A 23,739-nucleotide genomic window follows, 5' to 3' on the forward strand; every position below is an offset into this window, starting at 1 on the left:
TCTTTATGAAATTACTTATGTTCATAATAAAGTAAGTATGTTATATTTTAAAGAAATCGAGGTTTTATAAAGAAAATCACCAAACACTTCAGAACCCCGATACCGACCCCGCCGGCATGGTCGACGATTTCCCTCAATCAGCGCTTATCGTTATCGACCCGCTAGGGTCGATTAATTCTTTCAAATATTCTTCCTCTCAAACTACGCCCTGAACCGAGGTGCGCATCTGGGCACCCTCAGGCCTGTTGCCTTAAACGTTGTACCGGGTGAGAGCCTTCAGCGCTCCCCATATGTCCGGCCAAGTAGTTAAAGCCATCTGCGGCAAATCTGCAATAAGTCACAAAATCACATCTCTACGCCCCTATGTGTTTAAAACACAGACTATATACATTTGTACCCGTAAGTAAGTATACACTTACTAATTTATTCAGCCAAACCCCTTTGACCTGTCATTCGCGGGACTTGATTACTCATTAACTGACATGCTGAGCAGTCATTAATTATAATTAGCATTAAATATTCGCACACGCGACAAAGGGTATCATTTATTAACAGTTCAAAGCAATAAAATGTGTGCAATTACTATTTAAAAAAATATTTTAACGCTATTAAAAATATATTTTATTTGATTAAATATAATATATGAAAAACACGAAAGACATAATTATTTTTTCTTGAATCGTTTAACGATGTGACGTCCACGTGGATAAACTCGCGCGCAACAGATAATAAACTGTAAAGCTGCACCTACACTAAAGATCCTATTTTATGTCACTGGGACAAGTTCGCGGAGGTCCGTATTGCTGTATGCTAGGACGGCATAAAGCTACAAGTGGGAAATTACTCAATGCCGGCAACAAATTGATTGCGTAACCTGCAGGACTGACACGCGCAACATGATAAAATTATCGATCGATTCAATAAATTTTGCCGAAATCGATAATTTTGTTTTTTCCCTAACATGCGTGACACGTGATTTTGTTCGTATTTTGACAGAACGACATCACTTATTTGGGTTACACATATTAGCACCAATCGACAAAACGACATTATTAGAAAAAATTACCATGACAAAATATTATCACATAGCGCATACTGGTGCTCTACTGGTGATGTACCCTTTCTACAATTGTATACCTAGTGAGCCCCTCTCACTAAACTAATTATACTTAAACTTATTCCCGAAAACGCACTAAATAAAACATCAATTCAGTTTTTCCAATAATGTATTTTATTACAAAATTAATTCGACTTACATTTACAGTTATAATTAAATTAAGCAAAATATAAAATCTATAATAGAATAACGCATTTATTATATTAAAATATAATTTTTAATACTTATATATTCTTATAATTGATCACACTGACTAGATTGCCACACCCCTTGTCTGCTTTCGAATTATTGTTTACTTTGTATATGACATTTTTAATATAATTATTTTTTATTATTTACCAAGTACACTTTCCATTTTTTTATGTAAATAAAGTACCTAAATCAATTATATCTGACGGAATAATATTTTTCGAGGCCAACTATGTCATATACAAAGCAAACTATATTAATTAAAATAAAATTAATTTTGTTAATTACGGTTATAAAAAACGGGTTTTGGAACACGGGAAATGCTTTAAGACAATCACGAATATCAATTGTGTTAATTTTGGGGATTTCGAACTCTTTTCTACATGTTATCTCCAACCATGGGTAAATAAAATACATACACAAGTAATATATTTAAAGAAAAATAACTCTCTCATAAAACGGTAAAGTAGCGAGCGGTATATTTTTATTAATATTTCGTGCACATTATGAGCACCTAACCAAAAGAAAACAATTGAGCTATGTTTATCATAGCAATATTTTAATGTTATTTAATATTAACTAAATAATAACAAATATTCGGTGTCTATATACTTATCGACATTTATTTTTTATATATATTTTTTTTCAGCTAGTGTCATAAAAATATATAAATATGAGCATAAACACGGTTAATACCGTTAGCTTTCGGTGTCTAAACCACTAAGTTTTGATAGAGAATTACGTATATTATTAAAAGTGTCAGTTTCCTTTACTGGTGGAGAAAAATACATACTTAAATACAACACAGGAATAAACGGTTACTTTGTTAGTAAGGACAACAAAATAAGTATAAAATGGGAAAATCTGTAAATACAATAACAATAGTTAAATAGGCATTACGTAGACAACATATTTTGAATAAGTAAATAATTATTTGTCGCATAAGACAATATTATTTCCTTAAAATAATAATAAAATAAGAGAAAAAAAGAAAAATGTAATGAAAATATATATAATTGTGAATGGTACTATTTAAAGTACTTATTATAAATATCATTAAAAACATGAGAATAAATCGTTTGATGACGAAAGTATGGAGGTCTGCACGAAGATGGCGGGTACCTAAAGAACGAACTTCGATAACTTCTAAGTCAAATTGGTAACTTTGAAAATATAACTAACTGGTATCTTAACTCTAAATATGCTTATACTAAAACTAAACAAATAGAGTAATTAATTACGGTTATTAACACTTATTTTTTTAAACTATTCTTTGGTAAGCTAGCTGTGTATTGTATATAAATATGAGCATTAGTAAAAATCACAAAATAAAGCGTTTTATACTCGAATTTTGCTATCTATACCATTCGTTTCATTACAATTATATTATATTAAATATCGCATATAACTATTCGTTCATTAATATTACATTTAAATATTTAATAATATTAAGTATCTAATTGTTAAAAGTAAACTAAAATAAAAAGTATTATTTGACGCAACAACCTATATTCAGATGTTTTTAACTTTCGAATCCTAAATTATAATATTATTAGTATGATATTTATACGACTTTTAGCAATATATCGAAAGTTTTAATAAATTTGCACCATAAGACCGATGATTTACTAGAAAATAAATACATTGTAATTACATAAACATTTTTATTTCATTGTCTGTATATTTTACGACATAAATGAAAATATATGATACTTACAAAAATAATTAATCTCAATAACAATTCTTGTGGTTTACACAAGAGAATTTATTGTTGTAGCTAAAATTGATAAAAATAATAAAACCTATAAAACGATAAAAATATACAGGTAAGTTCATACATTGAGTTATGCATCTTTTTACTAATTCAATAATTAGCAGACTAATACTCAAGTATTAATTCTACCAAAAATTTGTGATTTGTTCAACCTATTTTTGGCGTATATAAAATAAACAAATAAAAAATATTGCAAAGATTTATATGCGATAGTTCATAACGTTAATATACAAATATTTTATTGTAGATTAAATATATTCAGTTATAAATCAGTGAAACCGTGTTTTTCTTCCATGCCCTGTATATCGAGGTCCTGTGTCCCTGTGATGATCTGCAGTACCTTGAAAGCCTTCGACTGTCGTGGCGGGCCCTCTTGCGTGAACTTATGATAGTACACTCTGCAATTTTCCAAACAACAGTCAGTAAAAGCATCGATATCAAACTCTATCATTAGTAAAAAGCCACTAGATTTCATGCATTCTATAATGACTAATTTTTTGCTATCACCAGTCATCCAATTTGTAGACTACCCTTGGGTATAAACCCGATAAAAACACACTGTGTCTATTAGGCTTTTGGTTTTCTATGCACATAATTATAATCAAGTATCCATTTAGAAGGACAGAAAAGATTTTCCATGCAAAAGGTCAAATGTACCTAATGATTAATTATATTTGGCAAAAAATTTAACCAAGTGTGTGCTTTTTTAAATAGATAAAAATAGAAAAAACTTGACCTTTTGAAAGAAACAATCAAAGACACAGGCGGCACGGATACCGCGCGGCGCGAGTTATATCGAGTATTTTGACCGCAGCGAATGACATCTACAGTCGAAGCCATAGATATTATAAATCGTGCCGCTTGCGGTGCAAAACCCGTGCCGCGGGTGCAAAGTGCATATCCAGCTTTAGACTTCTTATTATTAAGGTCCTATAAAAAGATTTCCTATTTTTCTTCGAAAAGATAAGCCTAAAAGGTCATAACTCATAAGCTTTCTCACAACTCTGGTTTTGGTACGACTTAAAGCTAAAATTACACAGTTAGAAATATACCGCGAAACGAAATATTTTGAGGCGCAGTTTTAAAATATTCTATTCTACTTATTTAAATCATAAACGGAAAGCGATCTTGGTTATTACGGTGGAATATACTTACGCTACAAAACATTTTGCAATCGCGTTTGCAATAATCTGCGTAGGTATTCGGTTTTAATTCGCATTTGCTTTAAATTTTAATCGCACTGTTACAGCTCTGATCTTTTTATTTTCAACTGACCTACTTTGCCTTCTTCATCCCAAAATAAACATAATGTCGCAAAAGTAACAACAACACATATTTCTCGAAGTAAAGAAAAAATATTATGTTGAATAATTTAAGGACAGGTTTTCGCAATAGCAGTACCTAAACATCACACGGAAAACCGATTTTGCGGACACGTCGAATAAATAGATGAGTGAAAACTTCGCAATGCAATGGATTCCAATCACATTCCAATCGTGACCAACGAATCAACGTTCTACCAATTTTAAAAAAAGCGAAAAGTGATTCGATTAGTGAAGTAAACAAAATTAGCGCGTGCCAGTGAAGCGAAGTGATGCTAAATTTAAAGCAAGCGTAACACTGACTCATCGCCAACGAAGCAGTGCAATAAAAATGTTGTTTACTTTGATCAGTGCAAACAGCTCCCTTAGTACCGCCCACCGAAGCTGAAACGAGGATACACAATTTTGAAATACTACACCAAAACTTTTAGGACTTCATTTTCCTGTGAATGTGTTTGTGTGGATGAATACTCTCATCGTATTCATTAAGGACGACACAAAGTTTATATATATCAAAACTTTTCCAAAAATACATGAATTTTATTAATAATAAAACATAAATTACCTCTTATTTGCCCCGCTGCCACCACCGCCTTCAATCTGTATCGGAATTATTCTCTCCTTGGGCCCTTGACTGTCTTGGTTATTCTGGAAACTCCTGTTCAAAGTCGGCAGATCATTTTGTTGCTGGCCATCATCTAGTCTCACAAGTTGTGGCGATAGCACCCTCATAATGCGCTGGGTCGGCTGCGAATATGGCGCTTGGGTATGTGGGCCTGGCTGTTGCATGTTTATTACAATCCTTAAAGGTGGCGGCCCTTGCTGCCCTTGGTCCCTTCTGTCATCCGAACCAGGCGCATTATCCCTCGGCAAACTCTTGCGATTGTCAGACGGTCGCGTGGACCACGTCGGCTGCACCGGCTGCTGGTATTTCGGAGGACTGATCACCTCACGTACACCCCTCTGCATTTCATTACTCTTCCTCACCCACTCTGGCTCTGTGTCCCTGGGAGGAGTGACCAGTTCTCTCGGCGCACTCTTTCTTCCTTCCAAGGGCTTTTGACACCAAGTAGGGGGAGGAGTTTTAGTCTTCTCCTTTACCCACGGTGGCATCGCTTTAGGACTGTCAGGACAATAATATACTGGTTCTTGTGTAACATACACGGCTTCTTTTTGGGGAGCGTTGTTATTATTTTCGGGCTGCGTGTTTTGTTTTCTCGGAGTGACGGGGATTGACATCGAAGACTGGTAGCGCGGCTGTTCTTGAGGCTGGTTTTGTCTCATAGGAGGAGACGTGGGCGCGGCATTCTGTTGTGCCCGCCATTGTGGACTGTAGTTGTCTTGTGCTCTGTTATTCTCTTGATTAGCCCAAGAGGGTGTTTTTTGTTGTTGTTGTTGTTGATACTGTGGTTGCTGTTGAAGTTGTGGTTGCTGTTGATATTGTGGTGGCTGTTGATACTGTGGTCGCTGTTGATACTGTGGCTGCTGTTGATACTGTGGCTGCTGTTGATATTGTTGCTGTTGTTGGTTATTTTGTTGTTGATTTCCAATTTGATTATTTTTGGATTCGTTGTGTGCCCACGGAGGAGTATATTTTGGTTGTTGATTAGAATTTGGACTGTTATGATAAATATTTTGCAAATTTTCAGGTTCACGAGGACGATTTAAAGTATTTGACCTCCACGGGTATGCATCAGAAGGATCCTTCGTCGGACCTTGAGCTGTTTCCTTAGTATTGTTGTAAATAGCATTATTATTTTGTACATTATTCGAGTAGTTATCTTGCATTCTAGGCGCTGTTCTTGGTAAAGTATGGTATACAGGGCCCGAGTTAGCTGGAGGACTTTGAATCTGATTATTTGGCGAATACTGCTGCTGCTGCACATTTGGTGAAAACTGGTTTCTATTCGATTGCGGTGACTGCGGACTACCTACATTATTGGCGGGTGAATCTCTCCTGTCAGGCTGCCTCCAGTTGTTGTTAGGCGACGGTGAATAGGGAGAACCATTGCTAACAGGAGACTGTCCAGCAAACGGTTGAGGGCTCTTGTTAAACTGTGAGTCCTGCCTCTGCAACTGTTCCCGTGTTATTGGCGAACCGTTAACATTTGGTGAAGGGGTATTCTGATTGGCGTATTGAGCCTCAGGTCTATGTACTGGACTCTCAGGTTGATTCTGGTTGCCATATCCATAGTTAGGACGTTGGAAATTTTGCCCCTGAGTGGTATAGCTCTGCGGAGGCTGCTGTGAAAATGAAGACGGAGGCATCTTAACAGTTAACGGACTCGGTACTTTCTCTTGGAATTTCGGAACTGCTCCCATTCGATGCATTTCAGCTTGTTCGGCCTCCCAGTGGTAAGGGCTATTGGTTTTCCTCAACATTCTGATAGGGTCTTCGGGAATGACGATTTCCGGCCGTTCGCCTAACGCTGGAGGTTTCGGGGTATTTGAATTTGGAGCATTGTTGATGATTAGTGGAGGTGGTGGGGGAGGAGCCGGGACTTTAGGTGGTGGGGGTGGGGGCGGTGCGGGGCCTCCTGGACCTCCTTGAGGGCCGCCTTGTGGGTGGTAGTTGCCACTCTGATGGGGTTGTTGCCCGTATGCTTGTTCCTGTTCCTCGAGTGACCGTTGTCGAGCCATCCTTCGTGCCATGCTGGGCGTGCGGATCTGTGAGAGATCCAGCCCTCCCGGGGTGTACGTGAACGGTTTCTTGTCCTTCGTCATCATGGCATTTTGGATGCACGCTGGTGGCTCGACGCTGCCCATTGGCTGAAAACGAGAACGCGCGTTTTAAATAGGAAATAGCTAAAAATATTTTTCTGCGAATTTTCTTTAAACGCCGTGTAATTGACAGGTTGGCGAGTGTTTATTTACATGTACCTACACTTCAAAAGAATTGTTTTTTAAAGCAATTTTCTGTAACGTAGATTCTTTAACATGAATTCATTGGATACCTAATCAGATAGACGGGTAAATATCTCTCGTAATGAGACCCATTATAAAACGCGTATTACTCACATTGACTTGAGTTTTCCCGAAGTTAGGTATTCTGCCTATGTGACCGGCGGCCGGTCCTGCTCCGTACCTGGAATACAGCCAATATTCGCGTTATTTTTACACAGGGACACATGTACTCGCCACTTTTACTCAAGCCCTGACAACGCCACCTCTGGCTTATGACGTATCTGGTTACGTCATCCTCGTCTGTCAGTACTGCCTATTGCCCTATTTTCTGTAATACCGATGAAATGAAGCGTCGAGTCGAGTCGGAGTCATCCAAGGCAAATCATTATAATGAAAAAGTTGTGGCTAAAGCCCAAGTACCGTACAGGTAAGTTTTTAAAAACAATGATAAGTGTCTTATACTGATGTAACCTTTGAATTTCCGGCTATACTAAAAGATGTATATACATACTAGAAAGGCTTATAAGGCGATGATCATCCCGGCCATGTCGTAAATATGTCGCAATGTTAGACGTTTGTGTGCACGCGGGTTTACAATCAGAGTAGAACCTTGCCGTCAACCTTGAGACTTCACCGACATTCCACAAATATTCGGGTTCGGCTGCGCATGAGCACACAAACACACACACACATCTTACACGAACATTTTAGAAATAAATTCTCTTTTTAAAACATAAGTTTACGACTATATCCCAATTGGGGTAGTCAGAGGTATATCAAATCATAATACTTTATTGCACAGAACTAAATTTCAACAATCATAACACACGAATGCAGTACAATTTGCACAAGATATTGCTAGAGCGATTTCTTCCAGGCAACCAGTACCAGGATACAAAGATTGTATCGTGGTGGTATTATTAGTATATCGTGGGAACTAAGTACCCACACATCACCGAGCTTTCTATTAGTCTGACGTGATTGGTGGTGAGTCGTATCGCCACGAATCGAAACGGGCGATCGAATGGTCGAGCCAACTGTGTTAGTGACAAATGCATCATCATCAATTTAAGAGCGACGCTCTTGTCGGTGTAGCATTTTCCTCCATGCTACCTTTTTAGGGAAAAATAGGGCAGTGACAACTGCACTTGAGATAAATTCAAAACTCATTGGCGCAAGTCCGGTACCCACACGTTTGAGGAACAAGCCAGGTCACACCCGTAAACCCGAGGGAGGGCAGAGCCAGAAGTGGGTAATCAGAAGAAAACTTGCAATCACTTTCGAAGCCAAAGTCCTAAGAAGGATACCGATGAACCGGTGTGACACGCGACCCATCGCAGACGACACAACTCAATTCTTTCAAGGATACAAGGGTTACTAAGATAACTGAGTACCGTAGTTTATTTTATAAAGAAACTCAGATTTAAAAGACTTGTCTTCTCTTGACTCGTCTTCATTCTAACCAAAAAAATTAAATAAAAGATATATTTTTTAAATTCTTGTAGAATGGAACGAGCACAAAGAGGTAAATACACTGTTCTAATCATAAACAAATCCTAGATCCTTGAAAGGGACTTGAACTGTTTTGAAGAAGAAAATATATGTTTCAATGTTTATTTAAAGCACTTGTGAAGGAAACTCTTTTAGTGAGAAAGGGGAGTACTTTTTTTTAAGCTGGGGACTATGCAGATCTTATTTCAAGCCCTGTATTACTGCGACCTAGATCTATTGTAATCAATCAATAAAATCAATCAATAATACTTTATTGCACAACAACATATACAAAGGACATAAACATACGAATAAAACATAAGCACAATAGGCGGCCTTATTGCTAAACAGCAATTTCTGCCAGGCAACCTTAACCTGTAATCACCGCCTTATGCTACAGTTCACCTCTAAGCCATACCCTATCTATATACTGTAGTACTTGTTTAGGGCCAACAGTCTCCGTGGTCTAGTGGTTAGAACGTTAGGCTCACGATCTGGAGGTCCGGGTTCGATTCCCAAAGGGGACATTGTCGAAATCACTTTGTGAGACTGTCCTTTGGTAAGGACTTTGCAGGCTTGAATCACCTGATTATCCGAAAAAGTAAGATGATTCCGTGCTTCGGAGGGCACGTTAAGCCGTTGGTCCCGGCTATTAGCCGTAAAAATACCTCCACCAACCCGCACTGGAGCCGCGTGGTGGAGTATGCTCCATACCCCCTCCGGTTGATTGAGCAGAGGTCTGTGCCCAGCAGTGGGACGTATATAGACTGTTTATGTGTACTTGTTTAGGGATGAGCTGTTTGAGCGCCTCTGGAGTCATTAGGTATCCTGCAAAGATGACACAGCGCTTGCTAATCAGGAGCTCACACCCTCCTAATATATGTAGGGGACTTTCAGCCTAATCTACACAACTTAGATTTATAACTTTTAGCCCCAAATAGATCATGTGCTCTCACAAAAATAATTAGTAGGTAACATAGTTACACTTTGAATCGGCATTTTTTACATAACGATCGTCTCATCCGTCTTAAACTACTACAGCTTCTCACAACACGTATAACTGGGGAAAAGACGCTGCAAGAAAACCTTCGGCACAGGGCCCTTAAAAAATCACTGTTATACAGTTTAATTATTTGGTTGCCTAATATCAGTTCTCAGACAACTAATCCGATGAATTCATATCTTCTAGATAATCACTAATCTTATAAATAACCTTTTTTACAAAGTTTCTGTTATTGAATGACCCAGCACCATAAAACAATTTAGCAACATGATCCATTTGGTGCTCCACCAACCCGCAGTGGAGCAGCGTGGTGGAGTATGCTCCATACCCCCTCCGGTTGATTGAGGGGAGGCCTGTGCCCAGCAGTGGGACGTATATAGGCAGTTTATGATATGATCCATTTGGGGCTAAAAGTTCTAAATCTAAGTTGTGTAGATTAGGCTGGAAGTCCCCTACATATATTAGGAGGGTGTGAGCCCCTGATGAGCAAGCGCTGTGTCATCTTTGCAGGATACCTAATGACTCCAGAGGCGCTCAAACAGCTCATACCTAAACAAGTACACATAAACAAATAAATAAATGAAAATAACATGCATACCCGTTCTCAGCCATGATGTTCGTTGTTCAGTAGTCCATTCGCCGCTGAGGCTGCGCACTGTGGAATGAGATCATACCCTCAGTAAGGCTAGTCACACGTAATCAGCGAAAGCCGTTCCCGGGAATATACCCGGCAGTATAAAGGAGCAAAGTTATGTTTTTTTTTTTTTGATTGTTAAATTGGTAAGTACAATTTTATTTCTTACAATGTAAATAGAGCTTTATTAGCGTGTATGTAGCCTTAATTTCAAATAAGGCAGCCAGTCTCTTTGCTACTTTTTCTTCTTCTTCTTCTATCGTGTGGGCTGTGAGGTGGAGTACCAACCTCATCAACCCTGGTGTCAGGGTTACTATTGAGCCGCCAAAGGCCCCTGACATGGCTCATGTAACGACTACTTACTTACATCAGTAAGTAGTAACCGGGACCAACGGCTTAACGTGCCTTCCGAAACACGGATCATCTTACTTTTTGGACAATCAGGTGATCAGCCTGTAATGTCCTAACCAAACTAGGGATCACAAAGTGATTTTTGTGATATGTCCCCACCGGGATTCGAACCCGGGACCTCCGGATCGTGAGCCCAACGCTCAACCACTGGACCACGGAGGCCGTCATTGCTACTAAAGAGTTTTTACAATATCGCCAATTTACGAACATCCAACTCGGATATTCAAATTCGGAATGGCTCATCACTGCACATAATACTCTCACTCTCACGCACAGAGAGTTCCGAACCAATATAATAATAATCTTTTTTTTTCTTTTTATTGAACAATATACTTACAATTTTACATTAATAAAAATACAAACTATAATAATATGACCAATTACTCTAGATATGCGGCGGTCCCTTGCACTAAGCTCAGCTTGTATCACAGGGGCCAGATTACGATTTTGTATGTTAGGATTTACAAAATGGACACACGGACAGAATACAGAGCTCTATAAAAAATTATAACTATAACAAAAGACACAATAATGAAACATACTTAATATAAATATTTAAAATTAACAAAAATAAAGTTCTAGGTATGGGGTAATGTGTGTGTATGTGTGTGTGTGTGTGTGTGTGTGTAAGTGTGTGTAAGTGTGTGTGTAAGTGTGTGTGTGTGTGTGGGAGAAAATAGTTTCGTAGTTAACAAAAAAATACATTTCTCATCAATCGCTTCCATGCTGGACTGGGAGCAAATAAAAAACATAGAACATGCTCAGCTGCTTATTTCCCGGGATGTCGTAAAATCCACTCAGACATGGTGGACAGCTGTTATGGGCGATAGGCTGATCCTTTGTCACCATGCGGCGGCCCTGGCAAAATACGGTGGCGCGAGACCTCAGTGGCGCCCCTCTAAACACAAAAAAAAATGTCGTTTATGGCCACCTATAAAACACATACATTTAATAATGTATGAGTTTTATGTGGCCGCTAAGAGGTCTAATTCACAGGGCAGGTGTCCCCATTCCATTTACTCCCCTTTAGATCAACCATTTCTAAAACGGCGCCCAGTCCACGCCCTAGGGCCGCCACTGCTTAGGACTTCGTATCAACAGTGGCTGCAGTTTGATGACTTGTCGTTCTACCCAACCTGTTCGGGATTCGGGGCGTGATTTTATGTATGAGCGTGTGTGTGTCATAAAAAAAAACGAAACCCCTTGATTCGTGAGAATTATCAGAAAAATATTATATGCAGTACTAGGAATTACAGATACAATTTTATTTTACAGTGGGTATCAAATACGATTTTTAATTTTTAATATTACTTAATGTTCCAAAATCAAATTTTAAAATGTAATAAACTCGTGTTTCCTGGAATAAAAAATTCGGAAGTGTGTCGGTTTTTTTGATGAGAGTTATTTTCTTTATTCATTTCGAAATTTTATTACGATCCCATTGACCATTGAGTTTATATTCAATACTAGCTTTTGCCCGCGACTCCGTCCGCGTGGCGTGTTATAAAAGAAAGATCTTTGTGTGTGTGGGAGAAAGGTTAAAAAATGCTTAATTTTATTATTTTTAAATGAGGTTACAGTATAAGTAGCTCAGTTAAATAATGAATTGTTATTAATTTCTAGATTATTAGTTTATGATTTGGTTTGATATTTTAGGAAAATACGATCAGTTTCGAAAATTTAAACAAAATTTAAAAATTACAACAGAAATACGCCGTGAAACGTCCGCCTGGAAAATTCAACAGAAAACTACCTACGAAAGATTTGAACCATCCAAGAATAGTGAAAAGTTTGCCCGCAAAATTCAATATTTGACACGACCATCAACGACGTCTGCCCTCACGCGTCTGCCGCGTTCCGGTTGCTCACTCGGGTATCTGCCCAAAATACAGCCATAACTAAAATTTATATTTAGTAAGGTATCCATGCATGCTTTTATTCCTAGCATGCATGCTAGATTGAAAACATCTATCTTACGCGGTTTACATTTTATCTCATACAAATGTTTTTTCCCGCTAACTCCCGTTTCCGTGGGAATTTTGCAATATCCAGTTGCAACTAAGCTTTAAGTTAACTATGGTACCTGCATGCCAAATTTCGAGCGTCTAACTTAAGCGGTTTAGAATTTTTATACAAAATGGTTTTCCCGCTAATTCCTGTTCCCGTGGGAATTTCGAGAATTCCTTTCTTAGTGCACCTCTACGGTACCTAAGCTACGTCCCTTCCTAATTTCAAGTGCCTACGTTTAGCCGTTTAGGCTGTGCGTTGATATGTCAGTCATTCAGTCAGTCAGTTTCTGCTTTTATATATTAAGATAGTTCCGTCATACATGATTTCTACGTAACTTTAACCATTAAGGCTGCTCACGCGACGGAAGCTTAAAAATGGAGTAACTTCTCCCGTTTTCCCAAAATTTCCCTTCATTACTCTGCTCCTATTGATTGTAGCGTCATGAAAAGTATACTATAACCTGCCAGGAGTATGAAGAATAATTGTACCAAGTTTCATTAAAATCCGTCCAGTAGTTTTTGTTTCTATAAGGAACATACAGACAGACAGACAGACAGACAAAAATTTTACTGATTGCATTTTTGGCATCAGTATCGATCACTAATCACCCCCCTGATAGTTATTTTGAAAATATATTTAATGTACAGAATTGACCTCTCTACAGATTTATTATAAGTATAGATTATTCTAAAGTACCTACTAAACAAATCAATATAACTGATACAAAATAAGTACAGTTTCAGAAGTTTCCGTAAATACTAACTTACAATATAAGCGATCGCAAAGCAAATTACCAAAAGTCAAACAAAAAGACGGCTATAGACACGAAAACTGAAAATTGTAAGTTAACAATTTTGCCATTATTACTTGTAAGGCTAGTTTCACAAACTTTGGCACAAAGGCTTTTAAGCCTCTAAATAAAAGAAAGAAATAATTAGTTTCTTTTTTTGCCGTTACTTATTATAGATTGCAGACCTAAGCGACCAATTGGGCGCGAATTTCGGCTCGTCGTCTGACACGATAATATTATGTCACAGAATTAATCGACCCTAACGGGTCGATAGCGATAAGAGCTGAAATCCCGGTGGGGACATATCACAAAAATCATTTTTTGATCCCTAGTTTGGTTAGGACATTACAGGCCAAAAGTAAGATGATCCGTGCTTCAGAAGGCACGTTAGGCTGTTGGTCCCGGTTACTACTTACTGATGTAAGTAAGTAGTCGTTACGTGAGCCATGTCAGCTCCTGCCGCCAACAGGCCTTTGGCGGCTCAATAATAACCCTGACACCAGGGTTGATGACATTTGTAATTCACCTCACAACCCACACGATAGAACAAGAAAGAAACTAATTGACAAGTTCTAATAAATCTATGCTGAATATGTAACACTAGCGCCGCGACCAGAGAACTACTTTTCGAGACGCTGACTATATTTTAAACCTGGTACTTACTATCGTCAGTCCAATCAATAATTATTTATTGCATATATGTATAAACAGATAAAATAATCGGATAATGCAATCTCTTTAGCCTTTGTTTTGTAATAGGCGGGTAAAGGTCAGGAGTGTTCTGAAACTGAAATTCAGTATCAAGATGGCTACTGGCAGTTGCATCGTATATCTAGTGAATAATAACGGGTACTCACATCAGCCATCAAACGTCTCTAGTTACCCGACACCGTAGCCCGTACTGACATGGCGAATAATCGACTGATACTCTGCTCATAACAGCGCCTATATTCAATCCATGTTACTGCCCACACAGCGGATATTTGAGATTGACAGAATACAGTGTTACACGTAAAGATCTGGATGTACACATGTAGGTACAGACCTCCTATGGTGAACTGGGAGCGAATAGACGACGGTTCTTTTAGCTTTTTATCAATCTACCCACGTAAATATGCCAAAGATTAAACTGAAAACCATTTTTTTTTATAAAATACGCTCGCGTTTGACCACAATCTCACACGCAGTGGTCTAGGATTGATCACGCTTACCTATCAAATGCCTATTCACTCTAGCCTTGAAGACTCCCAGATTATAATGAGTTGGAAAAACAGACGACGGCAGACAGTTCCAGTCCTTTGCCGTTCGCATCGAAAAGGAAGAGTCAAAACGTTTTTCAATATCTCTAGACAGGGAGTTTAGCGCGCGCTCCCTCTTACTCCTTAGACTATAGTGAAATCCAGAGGGGGTGAAGTCGGTGCCCGATACGAATTGGTGCGGGGCGGAAAGTTACCGTTCTACGAGTATACGGATTCTTTACTCTAGTCTGCCGCACGCTCTGAAGCCAGCCTAAATCGCGCCTTACAAACGGCAAGCCCCATCAAAATTGCATTGTTCGTGTTTCTACTAACTATACTGTAAACTAACGATGACATTTGAAAACTAAAATGGAAATTGAAAAGCGATTATTATTATAATTTTTCATGTCATGCAAATGTAGTTTTCAATAATGTTGGCCTCCTAGTGGTTGAGTGTTGAGCTTACGGTCCGGACGTACCGAGTTTGTGAATGAAAAACATATCACAAAAATCACTTTGAGATCCCTAGTTTGGGTAGCACATAGAGAGAACCGTTTATTATAAAGGGACACCACAGTAACAAATATAAAACTAAACACGAAATAACACACTAACAATAAAAAAGTCTCAATAAGTTGTATGTTCAAGATGATTTCGTGCTTTAGAAGGTAAATTAAGCCTTCGGCTGCTAGCCGTAATAACACCTCCATCAACCCGCAGTGGAGCAGCGTGGTGGAGCACGATGGAATAAGTGACGCCATGTGCCGGGCGGTATGACATATGTATAGCCTATTTATGATATGTATGTATACAGTATTTGCCAGAATATTCAAACTGCGCGAAGATCCTTATCAATAAACTGATACCAGTTTAACTTCAAATTGGAATTTTGTGTTGATCAGTCTTTCTCTTTATTTAAGAACTCATGTCGGTGGAGTAATCGCCATCCCCTCTTCTTCCCGCCAAAACCTTCACCTCCTGATTCGACACGACCTGCACCTTCTCTTTTATTTGTTTCATAAATGTTCTCCTAGATCTACCCCTTCCTCTCTTTCCTTAAATTTTTCCTTCTATGATGTTTTTTATAAACGAATCGTGTCGTATCAGGTGGCCAAACATATTTCCTCTCCGGTTCTCTATAGTCTTTATTATGGTTCTTCTTTATGGTTACCATTTCAGTCCAGTTTAACGACCTCCGTGGTCCAGTGGGTGAGTGGGCTCACGATCCGGAGGTCCTGAGTTCGATTCCTGGTAGGGACATATCACAAAAATTACTTTGTGGTCCCTAGTTTGGTTAGGACATTACAGGTTGATCACCTGATAGTCCGAAAGTAAGATGATCCGTGCTTCGGAAGGCACGTTAAGCCGTTGGTCCCGGCTGCATTAGCAGTCGTTAATAGCCACCAATCCGCACTGGGCCCGCGTGGTAGTTTAAGGCCCGATCTCCCTATCCATCCATATGGAAGGCCCGTGCCCCAGCAGTGGGGACGTTAATGGGCTGGTGATGAATGGTGATGAACTATCCAGAATCATGGTCTGAATCATCCCTCAGTTTTCGTTATGATGTCAGTAACACCCTACATATCGAGATGAACTTATTTTTTTTGTGGTCACCCATCCTATGACCGGCCTTTGCGACAGTTGCTTAACTTCAACAATCGCAGACCGAGCGCGTTTACCGCTGCGCCACCGAGCTCCTCCTCTGGCTCCGGGTAGTTATCAAGTGGAATTTTCCGTCGCATGGAATTGAAAATAATTTAAAAACAACTAATATTTTCATGAATTTTCCGACAGGAAATATCACGGTCTGAATCATCCCCCTCAGTATCTGTTACGATGTCACTAACATCCTGTGCTACACAATGTCGATTGAAAATGAATTAGGTAACCTTTGGATGGTTTCACAAATTTCATTAGCAACAGAAATCTTGATAATATTGTATTTTTGTCTCATTATTCCGTTTATGCCATGCGTAAACACGGAATAGGATTTTACGATTTTACGTTAGCTAGCTGAGCAGGAGCATTAATTACAGTTTCATTGAACTTCTCAGGGAAAATGTAAGATTTAACAAACAGTCTGTCGCAGCAAATTAACAAGATATTTCACCGTATCAATGTTTCTTAGCGAGACTCCTCACGGCGCGATACAATTCGTACAAGCGATTTGAGTATAACGCCATGACAGCCTAGTATTTGCCAATTATCATAACGTTCAATTTATCACATAATGGTCCAACAGAAAGCTCGATGAGGTATCGGTACTTAATTCATTGGGGTATGGAGTATTCTCCACGATGGAGGTATTGTTACGTTAAAACGCGTAATTACTATGGAATTTGTATGAAAAAGCAACCTGTAACGTCATAGGAAAACGTGACAACGTGTCGCACTTATTATTACATTTTTCTTTATTAAAATTCATAAATAGAAAAAAGATAAGGTTTTTTGTCAGCTTTAGATATATGTCTTTAACTAGCTGGTACCCGCGACTTCGTCTGCGTACTTTTAATTTGAATATTAAGGATTATATAAAAGGAACGGTATAGCATGTGATTAAAAGAGAGTAAGTAGGTATATTTAAAAAAAATAAAAAATATCTGTTTACAGTAGTTATAAAGTACCTATGTATTCCATTGAGTGGCAGAAATTACCTAGGAATATTTATCGGTCCCTTATGTCCAAGACACTTACAGGGGTCAGCGTCACGTTGTGTACAAAAATATTTTAAAATGACCTAATTTAAAACTTTTTTGTACACAACGTTTGCTATTTTGTTATTATTTGTTAAAATGTGGAGATTGTTTGGACTCGACACTCGCGAGCAGGCCACGTATACACCACGTGCGCTCCCCCACCACAAGACAGCGCCGTTGACTGCCGCCACACTTCGGCGAATGTGCGCGACGACGAACGACGACCGACGGCAGTGGCGGCGATGCAGAGTATTCGTTAAAAGGAACTTTATCTACAAAAGCCAAATTTTTTTTTAACTTGATACACCCAAAACTACAAAATATCATGTTCCTAGGTTCAGTGGTTAATATTTTGTATACAAAAAGTTTGGCTTCGTAGTTCCCGTTCCGAATCCGTTCCGTTCCGTTCGAATTTCGGAAAATCCGTTTGTTGAAAAACTCTGCACATCCTAAGAGACCTACGTACCAAGTTTCATGGTTTTATCTTCAAAAATGACGAATACCCATACAAACATTCAACCCGTATTTCACCCCCATACTGGTAAAAATTTCAAAATGCTTGAACAAACGATTTTTTGTTTGTTATTTAGTGCCTAAACACAAAATTTAATATTTTTATCTTGAAAAATGACGAACCTCATAAAAAATTTCAACACCTATTTCATCCCCTCAAAGATCGAATTTTCAAAAACGCTTTAACAAATTGTTTTTTTATTTCTTATCAAGTTCCTAAATATAAAGTTTCGTGGTTTTATCCCCAAAAATGACGAACTCCCATACAAACTTTCAACCCTCATTTCACCCCCTCACTGGTCGAAATTTCAGCAACGCTAGAACAAATGTTTAATTATTTTTTATCAAGTGCTTAAATATAAAGTTTCATGGATTTATATTTTAAAATTAAAATATCCCATACAAACTTTCAACCCCTATTTGAATCTCTTCGTCCCTTCTTTTCGCAATAAAAGGTATCCTATTTTCTTTCTCAGGGTCTAAAGATTGTCTGTGCCAAATTTAATCAAAATCGGTTGAGAGGTTTAAGCGGGAAAGCGTAACAGACAGACAGACAGACAGAGTTACTTTCGCATTTATAATATTTTACAACAGTTGAATAGTAAACAAACTAAGTGTAGGTGTTATAATTTCGTTGACGAACTGATTACCTATCCGTTTCTTTGTCTAAAATGAGTATTACCTTATTACTATGATTGATTACTGGGCTTAAAGTTCGTATAAATGTCTATCGAATTACCTCCTCAAGTTTAAAGCGTAGCTAGTCATGTAGTACTATATTAATTATGTGGTGTAAGTAATTAGATTTTATCTGTATGTAATGTAACAGTCAGTTGAATAAAAAAACTTATACAAATCAGATCAATTAATTGGCGTAATGTGATTCTAGAAAGAGTTTTAATGTTAATAGATAGCTAGCTATAGCTATGTGTAGGTTCCTGTAGGAATGAGATATAACTGTTTAATAAAGACAGTTGCATCAAAATTTTATCATAAATTCCCTAAATTATGGCGCCTACCTACCCTCTAAGTTAGAAAAGTGATCAAATACTAACTTGAAGTCACTCAGTTTAAAAAAAAACATCGAAATCATTCCAGTAGCTATGGCGTCATGCGCTTCTTGACACGATCACGAAATCTAGATTTCCGCGGGAATGAGGTATTTTCCCGCCATAAAAAGTAGCCTGTGTCCGTGCCTAAGATCCTATCTTTAAATTAACCAAGTCTTATAAAATTCCGTTCAGACGTTAAGGCGTGAATGAGGCAAACTTTTAAAACAAACAATTAAAAATCACTAACCTAATTAGTTTTCTGTCTACTGCCTACGCCTTAAGTACGATAGCATAAATATTAATAGCCCATATTCTTTTTTAGGTTACAATCTATCACCTTACTAAATTTCATCAAAATCCGTTGAGCCGTTTAGGCATGATAGACAAAACTCCCAGCAAAAACCATAAAAAAATCACTAACTCAATTCAGTTTTCTGCCTACTTCCTACCCCCTAAGTACGATGACGTGATCAATTTGATCGTACAACCGTTTTTAGATAACCAACTATTACCTTACTAAATTTCATTAAAATCCGTTCAGCCGTTTAGACGTGAAAGAGCAAAAGTCCCAACAAAAACGACTACAAATCACTAAATCAATTTAGTTATCTGCCAACTGCCTACCCCCTAAGAACGATGGCGTGATTATTTATAGCCTATGACCATTTCTAGGTTATCATCTATCACCATACCAAATTTCATCAAAATCCATTGAGTCGTTTAGGCGTGAAAGAGTAACAGACAGACAGACAGACAGAGTTACTTTCGCATTTATAATATTAGTATGGATTGGTAAGTACATATCCAAACACATTATCATTACAGGCCAGGCCCAATTCGATAATGCTTAATACAGTCTTACAATAGAATTACAATCATAGAAATTCATATAAACACACAATATGCATCAATTAAATAACAATAATTCTTTTAAAACATAAGTCAACAGGTAACAAAGATAATAATCAATTACATCATCAATAATTCCCATAAATAGAAACAATAAACGTCAAGAAATTAGAACATTATTAAATTCATCATCACCAACCCATTAACGTCCCCAGTGGATGGATAGGGATTATTGAGGGGGATTATTAAATTATTAAGTATGTCAAAAATTAACAATTAGTCAAATTTACAATCAAATGAAAAATGAATGAATGATGATTTTAATCTGTCGTGGGTCTTTCATACACATACATGTGCACACCATATAGCAACACGGCCCTCCGCACACACTCACAACACAAATTTTTGTTTGTTGTTTTTTTTTATTTTTACTTTTACACTTACTATAGTTATTAATTAAAAAGTTTATTATTGATAGTACCTCAAATAATAAAATAATAATCAAAAATAAGTAATAATAATTTATTTTATTTTGAGTTTTGTTTTTTTTTTAATTTATTGCGGCTTTGGTTACAAGACCATTGGCCGAAAAGTGGAACTTAAATAACATGAAAGAAAATAACAAAATTGAGTATGCTAAACTTTGAGTTTTGTTTATTTGTTTTAGTTTTTTTTTGTTTCATAGTTTTATTCTGTAACTGTTATGTTTATGGTGTAAATAAATATTTTTTTTGTCCTTAAATAATAATGAAGTGTGTCAATTTGGGAAACCACTGGCTCCTGAAATAAGGTTAACTAGTTTGGTGTACTCAATAAACTTTCTGTCTTTTTACATATGGGTTAAAATTGCACAGCCGTGCGATATGCGATCGTGCCGTGAGTAAGATCCCTAATTAGTATAACAGGATTCCACTCCTACGTGGAAACTACGTAGAAATGGTAATGAAACAAAGTTATAAATAGTCGCTGTTAGACTAAACAACGAGCATTTGTACTTTATAAATTCAACATTAGTCATTGCTGAACAGAATAAGTTCATAAAACATAGATGCTTGTAATGGGTGCAGAAATTTGGCACTCCATATTGTCATTATAGCTGGTGGCTCATCGCCAGGTTTTATTTTGGATGTAAACTGCGCTTCAGCATTCCCCTGGTCTAATTCTAGTGATAATACTGCAAAACTCAAGTCACTTGTTCCAGGACTACATAAATCCACCTTGCGAGTTGTCTCTTTCCCTGAAGATTTCCCGTTTGTTACAGAAGTGATTGCCGACGGGAAACTTCGAAACGCATGTCGGGATTTCCACACAAAGATTTCCCACTTCATGAGCAACGTGACATCAATTATGTATAGTCCAAACATGAATTCGAATTCAGTGAAGATTCGAAAACGCAACTTTATGATGTAAGTCGCACGTTCTTCTCATTGAGTCATCGGCCCTCGGTCTTACTTTAGTCTTCAATCGTACAGTTTCAGACGTCACACACACAGATGCGCGTGTACGATACAACGTCAATATGTAGTGCCTATGAAAAACGAAGTTTTTAGTAAAAAGTGTCCGGTGTATCAAACGTTGTTGACATGAAGGATGAAACTCCTTCAGCGTGTATAACCTTGGCTCGACTCCGGGCCGCTTGTCTCCGACGTAATCCCTTCAGACAATGCTCTGGGCTGAAGCTCCCGCCCATTTGTCGCCTTCAGGTGTAACCTTTATTTTACTCTGCGAGTTTCAGAGCCATTCATAAGTATTTAGTCAAGTCGAAAGCCGTACAATACCAAGAAAATACGAGTCATTTTGTTGCCTACAGAGTTATTATCGTTATTAACGTCTTCAAATAGTTGAACAAAATCATTCGCCAACAAAAATGCTATTAATATTCAGAACCATAAATTCGAAACTCAAATATAAATATGTCGTCGCCACCTGCGCAGTTTTTTTTAAGGGACTTATTGTAGATTTGCCGCATCTACAATAAGTCACAGTCAGTCAGTTTATCTAGGAACTTGGGAGCGTTGAGGGCTCTCACCCGGTGCAAAATTGAAGACAACAGGCCTAAGAGTGCCCAGCTGGGCGCGAAGGATTATATTTGAAAGAATTAATCGATTTTAGTTGGCCGATAGCGATAAGCGCTGAATAGGGGAAATCGACAACCTGGCGGGGTCGGTATCGGAGTCCTGAAGTGTTTGTTGTCGCGAACTGTTTGACCGCATCTATGGCTAGAGTGATCGGGTCGTCAGGATCGTATATTACGTCTTTCGGTTACCGATACACTACCAGCTGTGCAGTGTTACTATGGTTGCTGTTGTCCTGCATTAAAATAATAATATGCCATCAAAATGAGAGCTTTCGTAACAATGTCTGTTTTGGAGTCTAAATCTTTTAAGGGGCAATGTATACGTTTTTACAATAAGATTCCCATTGACATTCAGAATTTGCCTTTCAACTGCTTTAAGACAGTACTTAAACAAAAACTTTACAAAAAAGGTTATTATAAAGTTAGTGATTATTTAGAAGATATGAATGCATGGGATTAACTGTCTGAGAACTGATATTAGGCAGCTAAATTACTCAATTGTATATCAATATTTTATGTTTATTTTTATTTTTTTTAAAGAACGTCTAGGGCCCTGTGCCGAGGTTTTTCTTGCAGCTTCTTTTTCCCGGCTATACAGGTTGTGAGAAACTGCAGTAGTTTTAGGCGGATGAGACGTTCGTTATGTAAAAAATGACGATTCAAAGTGTAACTATGTTACCTACTGAATAAAGATATTTTTGAATTTGAATTTGAATTTGGAGCATTATGACTGGCATCGTCCAGGATGGATGTATTATTAGGGTTGTGTTATTTGGCATCACATACATGTTTTATGACATACCCCTACCCATACCGTTGGAAAGTAAACTTTGACTGAGGATAAATAATTTGAGATAGAGACATTGGAGAATTGCCTGAGATTAATAACCCTGACACCAGGGTAGATAACGGCGGTCATCCACCTCATAACCCCCACGATAGAATAAAAATAAGAAGTAAAAAGTAACGACTCATGTCAGATACCTTTGGCGGCTCAATAATACCCCTGACACCAGGTTTGCTGAGGTTGGTAATCCACCTCACAACAGAAGAAGTATTCTACTGTTAGTGTACCTTACGCAAAAATAGATAGGAAAGATTGCTCTCATATAATAATCTTCATGTGTACCTGCGCTTGCGCGTCCCAGTTTCCAGCCCTCGTGCTAACAATAGCGCGGGATAAAGCTAACGGCGCAAGATTCCCGATTCAGATCCCGCTTTCAATGAAACAGAATGATGAAAGAGATTGTCTTTGGCTCTACAAGGTACCACAAAATTAAAGATAAATTATACATGAACTTATTTAGAAAAGGTGCACCGATAGTGCGGGTACGTCACTATGATAACACTTTTTATTTTAGCCCACTCAACGAAGACTAAAAATTACTAAATAGGCGAAATAATTAAAGTAAACAACAATTAAAAGTACTGATGGGTGGGGGTTGATTCCGTTCTTCGGAGCGCACGTTAAGCCGTGGGTCTCGGCTATTAGCCGTAAAAATACCTCCACCAACCCGCAGTGGAGCAGCGTGGTGGAGTACGCTCCATACCCCCTCCGGTTGAATGAGCGGAAGCCTGTGCCCAGCAGTGGGACGTATATAGGCTATTTATGTTTATGTATGTATGTATGATGGGTGGGGGTGTAAGCTATTGGCTGGGGGGTCTCTGG

The 23,739-nt window shown here is 38.0% G+C and overlaps 1 protein-coding gene across 1 annotated transcript in view; it reads right to left on the reverse strand.

Annotated features, from left to right (window-relative positions):
- Nucleotides 1–1,208: 1,208 nt before the first annotated feature.
- Nucleotides 1,209–23,739, reverse strand: part of LOC126380306 (uncharacterized) — a 28,464-nt gene continuing 5,933 nt past the window's right edge. Inside the window, exons 2-6 of the mRNA XM_050029632.1 lie at nt 10,399–10,455; nt 7,421–7,487; nt 4,968–7,171; nt 4,745–4,786; nt 1,209–3,478 (exon numbers count right to left, since the gene is read on the reverse strand). Of these exons, the coding sequence (XP_049885589.1) occupies nt 4,768–4,786; nt 4,968–7,171; nt 7,421–7,487; nt 10,399–10,412 (2,304 nt within the window). The 5' untranslated portion in view covers nt 10,413–10,455 and the 3' untranslated portion in view covers nt 1,209–3,478; nt 4,745–4,767. The remainder of the gene's footprint in view (nt 3,479–4,744; nt 4,787–4,967; nt 7,172–7,420; nt 7,488–10,398; nt 10,456–23,739) is intronic.

Source organism: Pectinophora gossypiella, chromosome Z (genome assembly GCF_024362695.1).
Source record: "Pectinophora gossypiella chromosome Z, ilPecGoss1.1, whole genome shotgun sequence".
NCBI lineage: Eukaryota > Metazoa > Arthropoda > Insecta > Lepidoptera > Gelechiidae > Pectinophora > Pectinophora gossypiella.